This window comes from Canis lupus, chromosome 23 (genome assembly GCF_003254725.2).
Source record: "Canis lupus dingo isolate Sandy chromosome 23, ASM325472v2, whole genome shotgun sequence".
In the NCBI taxonomy this organism is placed as follows: Eukaryota; Metazoa; Chordata; class Mammalia; order Carnivora; family Canidae; genus Canis; species Canis lupus.
Window position 1 is genome coordinate 50,634,575 of NC_064265.1, and position 6,000 is coordinate 50,640,574.

Here is a 6,000-nt window from a genome sequence, read left to right on the forward strand (position 1 = left end):
TAGTGCACCTATTATTCATTTCACCAATTTATTGACCTCATTAGTTAACTGCTATTCATTCTTTTCTTTTATATGTTCAAATAAACTTAAGACTTTCCATAGCTTTCTTAATCAAGGGAATTTTTTATACTAAGTTATTGAAAGCCCTTTAAATCTAATCACTTCAGTACATTTTGCCAGCTAACTGACTAGTAGAGAGGAAATAATGCATTGATGGTAGTGCCCTTTAAAATAGTTTAGATTGTGTTTAGAAAACTTGCGCAAAACTAGATGAGTGTCTTACTTTTTTTTTTTTTTAAATTGCTTCCGTGTCCTGGAACAAAATGGCTCCTGCATGCTTGATATAATTAATTAGATAATTCATTTAGGCATTGGTAGCTTGGAACAGGGCTCTGGAAGCAGGCAGGACCCTGCCACTTCAGAGCTGGGTTACTCTCAGCAAGTTACATAAGCAGTGAGGCTTCAGTGTTTCTTTGTCAAATATAGTTGTTGAGAGCAGGAAATGGGGTGACACCTGACATAGCAACTGATTAATCTTCTCTAGCCCTCCCTCCCTTACCTTTTCAACAAGTATTTTGGATGGAGTTGATGAAAACCAGATGAGAAAGCCACCAATACCATCCTCGTTCTCTAATTCCTCAAAAACAAAACAAAACAAAAAAAGAAACCAAAAAAGTTACCTAACTGGAAGTAAATATTTAACCCTCATGATTTTTAAAAATATTTGATTATATGGATACATATGTATATTAATAATATATGTAAATGATGAAGCTTTGTTTAACCCAGACATGCTGCTGATTTTCTAGAAAATTATGGAGCAACTGTTAATCTGGAATTGTGCCATATTCTTCAATTCTGATTACCAAATTTGGAATTGAATAGAATTATGATCATAATCACAAGAAACTCAAATACAGGAAGATGCTACTTTCTTGAATGCTTTGTTATTTAGTTCCACTGACAGAAGATTAGTCAGTAAAGTCTTAGGAGGACACTTCCCACTGACAATCAGATTTGGGAACGCCTTTGATAGTTTTACAAACTATAGAAATTCATTTTTAGTTAAAGAATCCTATAGCACGATCATTTTAATCGTGTTTACTTATTCAGGTATTACCTTGAGTTGTTTACTTTTCAACCTCTTTTTTGACATCCTACAGACATGAATGTTAGGAGGTTAGAAAGATCCAAGACCTAATTCTTACCATGGGCCTTGAAGTAATTTGGATGAATTCTATAGATGGAGGATGGGTAACTCTTCAACTAAAACAGCAGAATCTCAGAATTTGAAGGGGCCTTGATGATCTCTAGTCTAGTCACACATTTGAAGTTTAAATCTGCTCCAGTACATCCCAGTCAAGTGAGAGTCAACCCTTCAGGGTATCCTCCAGACAGCTCTGGCTATTAAAAAGCTATTCCTTATCTTCAACCCCATAGCTTCTACCCTTGGCTCCAAATTCTGTTGCAGATGTAAAAAAAAACAGCTCTGCCCAAACTCATGAGGCTGCAAACTTCTCGAGGGCAGGTATTGTATCCACTACAGCTTCTAGTAACTTGATAAATGATTGTTAAATGGAGTTAAAAGCAAAAGATGTTCCTTGTTTTGATATATGTCTTACATAGTAGTAAATGACCAGTATATTTAAGGTCTATTGAGAAAGCATCATATAAATTAACTGATTTTATTGTTTAAATGCTATGGCTGATTTATTTTATTCTTCAGTGTTACAATTCAAGCAATTTTATCTGTCTTCTGTATTGCAGTTTACCTTCATTTTAAAATAACATACTCGTCCCTACAATATTAACCATGAGACATCACACAGGCCAACAAACTGAAACCCCACTAAAGTAGGCATTAGAAGTTCTGGTTTCCAGCCCCAGCCCCCCATTACCCATCTGGGTGATCCTGGCTCTTGTTCCCTATTCTGCAAACTGCAAAGATTGAACAAAATGTCCTCTTTAAGTTCTTCCCAGCTTCACGAATCATTTGCGTTTTTAGCTCGTCTGTCCCCTGTAGTAGAGTATCCACAAAGACAGTCAAAGAGAAGACTTCTGATTTCTGGTTCAATTCTCCATTTATATGCCGATAATGATCCATATGTACAGTTTAAAGCTAGGGATGCTTCCCCCCCACCCTCTTTTCTCATTTCAGAACACTTTTCTTCAGGAAACAGTGCGTAGGGAATGTGAAGAACGCTTTGAACTGACAGAGGCTTTGAGTCAAGCCAGAGAACAGCTTCTGGAGCTCAGGAAGCTCAGTGGAAGTTCACCTTTGTCATCGTGCTCCCCTAACCAGGGCAGCCTAACCTCCTCTGCTGCAGTGGTCAGTAATCAGGGAGACAGAAGCCATACAAGACTGAACTCTGGAAAAGGAATCAAAATCCCCAGCCTGCACGGAGTATCAAAACCCACCGCTCCCCCAACCTCAGCTCAGTCCAAGAGGGTCAGCAACTCAGGTTTGCCCACTCTCCCCCAACCCCATCCTCCCAGAGGTCGAACATCTTCAGTAAATGACACCAGACAAAGACTGGCTGCCATTCTGCGGAGGAGACTGAGTCAACAGTGAGTGATCCACACGGCACGCCTGGCCTTTCCAGTGTGCCAGGGATACACTGTAACTGAGGATGGCAAAGGTCAAGTTATTATCACAGATCAAGAATGCATGTTTGTAGATATTTTTAATAGGATAATTGGAAAAACTAGGAATTGTGAAGCCACACTCTCTAAGAGACCTTTGAAATTGCAACAGATGATGAAGTTGTCGATAATCCCAGAGGGCCACTCTCTATATTTCTATATCATATGTTTAGATGTGTTCTATGAATATGTCCTTTTAGAGATCATAGGTAAATGTCTTCACTCATAGCATCTTTTCAGAGTTTGTTGTTTGTTGAGCTGAATAGATTAAAGAGATGTAAATCATATTTCAAATAGAAAACGGAAGTACTTTAGTCCTAAATTTGATAATTTCCAAAATGTTTAGTTCAAATATTCACAGAATTCATCATCTGCATAGAAACCTCTTCTTTTTCACCTCACAATCTAATTGATTAATCGAATTTCCTTTTAGGCCAGAAGTAATGATAGGTACCCTTCAAGAAGGCAGGCTTCCTTGTGAGGCTGGGAACTTCTAGAAAAAGGGACAACAACTCCAATACAAGGAAAAGGTGGTTTACCTTTCAAACTATTGAGATTATTTTTAAAAACAGAGAGCCTGGATAACCATGAAAATTTACTTGGTAAAGATTTTCTACATTGAATGCTTTTTGATAATCGCAGTTAGATTTTTATTTGAATTTGTATCCTACAGCCATTGGGAAAAGAACTAATTCAGGACAGTTCTGTAGAGGTGCATAGTGCTAATTGGGGGTTCACATTTTACTACTGAAAATGGGCAACTGGTTAATATATTTTCAATTTTCAGAGTGAAAAATTAAAACCAGAAACCAAACAGCTATTTTAAGTTATAAAGCTTCAAGTCCCTCCTATTTCTTAAAACACAACTCTTTACCTTAAGCTAATGTTTGTCTATCTTTTTCCTCTTCAAGCTGAAATGTAATTTTTTTTCAAGACTGACTGACTGTATCAGGGATATCGAGGCTTCTTACTTCCAGATAAGCATAGAGTAACACGTGAAATAATGGCATGTAAAACTCTCCTCTGGCTATCATATTGATGAGAGAATCCAAAGGTACTTGGAATCCCTCCCATCTGAAAAAAAAAAAAAAAAAAAGGTAAAGCTACTAAGTAAATTCAAGTTTATCTCTATCTTTCAAAGGATTAGTCTAATCTACCAGGAGTGTTTTAGCCTCAAAAAAAAGAAAAAAAAAATTCCACATTAGGTCTGCTGATTCTCTGACTAGTTTGAGTATATCTTATGTTAAGGCTCAGAGTGCTGAGTTTTCGCTTTACAGAGATCAGTATCCCTTATGATGGCATTTGACAAGAGAACAAAACATCGTTGAATGTTGACCCCCAAACGTCTCTTTACAAATAAAGCATAAATGCCCGAAGAGGTCTGACTTGGCTACAGCAATACAGCTGATTAGAGACAGAGCTAAAACCAGACCACTGTTAACTGACCCCAACTTTCCACCTTGCTTTTCCACTCATCAGAGATTCCCCAGCCCCCATCATGACTTTTCTCAGAAGCCCTACATAGTATTTACCTAATATTTTCTTTAAATGCACTCACTTTTTAAAGTTATTAAAAAGAAAACTTGACCCAAAGGAAGAAAAACTGTATTGAATTTGATTTTCTAGGTATATTTTTTCTAATACTTTGAAATAAATGCGTATCTACTAAAATATGAAACGTTAATTGGCATACCCCCTAAAATCATCCTGTATAATGACAGTAATACTCATGCCATACTCAGGGAAGTATCGTACCAGACCTCGATGTTCCTGATCTGGTATTTGCATGTTTATTACAAATACTAGTGACATAAGGTAGATGACAAAAGCTGATGAAAACTTTAGTAAAAGCATACAAGAATATCAGATGGTACACGTATCTCCACAGTCTCACAATTTCAGCAATCTCTTCAGGAACCATGAGGATACATTTTTCCTAAATTATGAATAGATTTAAATTTGTAAAGAAAGTCACACACAAGCTTTTCTAAAGTGATGTAAAGACTATCAGTGCAAAACCCGGTTTCTTGATTTGTTGTTACACCCTTGCTTATGTAATGAGTAATTATGCAAATAACCTCTCTGAGCGTAGAATCGGGATGTGCGGTAAGGCTGTGTTATATTCCACAAGTACATTAGAGAGATAAACAGAGAGACAATATTTACGTTTGTTTCAAACTAGACCACTTGAATGGTGCCATCTAAGCTATGTGCTGGTGTCTTTTAAAGAAAGACTCTTAAAAGAGAATCACATTAGTGTATGTAACCTGGGGATTTAAGAGCACGAACTAAAAAAAAAAAAAAAAAGAGCACGAACTTTCCTTGATTTTCTCACCGATGAGCTGACTCCTAGCATGAAACAGTAGCAGGAATGTTAAGGAAGTAGTGAATATCATGGCAAATTAAAGCTCTCAAATGCATATGATGGATATTGATTTAAGTCTATTAGTTTTAATTTCTCTCTCTACCTATGTTTTCCGTGACCTCAAGGGAAGGATTGATGGGTGCAAAAAGAAAAGAATATCACAGAAAATATTCCTCACAGAATTATAACCCTATTTCGTTTTTCTTCTGTAGACAAAGATGGAGAATTCTATAGTTGACGTAGATTTCTCAAGTAATTTTTGAAAGTCTTTTCTGAATTAAATTACTACATTTATAGTTAGTCAGGATCACTTAAAAGTTATATTCCCTGGAAATGGAATTGGCTGGAAGAGAGATTGATGTTGAAAATTATGTAAAACTAAGGTTTTTAAAAAAATATTCTGTTAGTCTTAAAAGTTTTTATAATACTACAGATCAATTATAGCTAATTTCTTTGATTATGGAACAAATTTTCTCAAGCTTCATTTTGTAGGGTTCTTATGATTATTATAATTTCGCACTGATAGAGCAACCTAGTATCCTAAAAGGGTTAATGCACTGAAACTGAAAATTCCAGAATATTATGTTGTATTTAACAGAACACAGGAAAGCAATTTAATATATGCCCAAAGTTCACAAATCCTACAATGATTATAGATTTTTTTTTTACTCTTTCACTTCCATGCCTTAAGAAAATAATGCATGTGCGCTGTATTTTGCACAGAACACCTTCTAGAGTCCCCAAGCCATGATAGGCAATAATGGCAGCATTCCTAAGGTGGTGTCTATGGTATCTTAAGGAAGAAATTCTACTTTTCCTTTTGAAAATATTAACCCTATATAGTAATAAATTGTGAAGCCAATATAATTGGGTTGCATCTTTAGAATCTTAAATACAAATCATGTCATCTTTGTTTATTCTTAATTCACACAAAATTTTCTTAACAGCACAGTAGTGGAATCTGAAACACACCTATCCTATGACAATATTTA

At 35.9% G+C, this 6,000-nt stretch overlaps 1 protein-coding gene across 10 annotated transcripts in view; it reads left to right on the forward strand.

The window, feature by feature from the left end:
* Positions 1-5,072, forward strand: part of LEKR1 (leucine, glutamate and lysine rich 1) — a 171,813-nt gene extending 166,741 nt beyond the window's left edge. For all 10 annotated transcript variants that reach the window (XM_025436133.3, XM_025436137.3, XM_025436135.3 and 7 more), the window contains one exon: positions 2,159-5,072. In XM_025436133.3, the coding sequence (XP_025291918.1) occupies positions 2,159-2,572 (414 nt within the window). In that variant the 3' untranslated portion in view covers positions 2,573-5,072. The remainder of the gene's footprint in view (positions 1-2,158) is intronic.
* Positions 5,073-6,000: the final 928 nt, after the last annotated feature.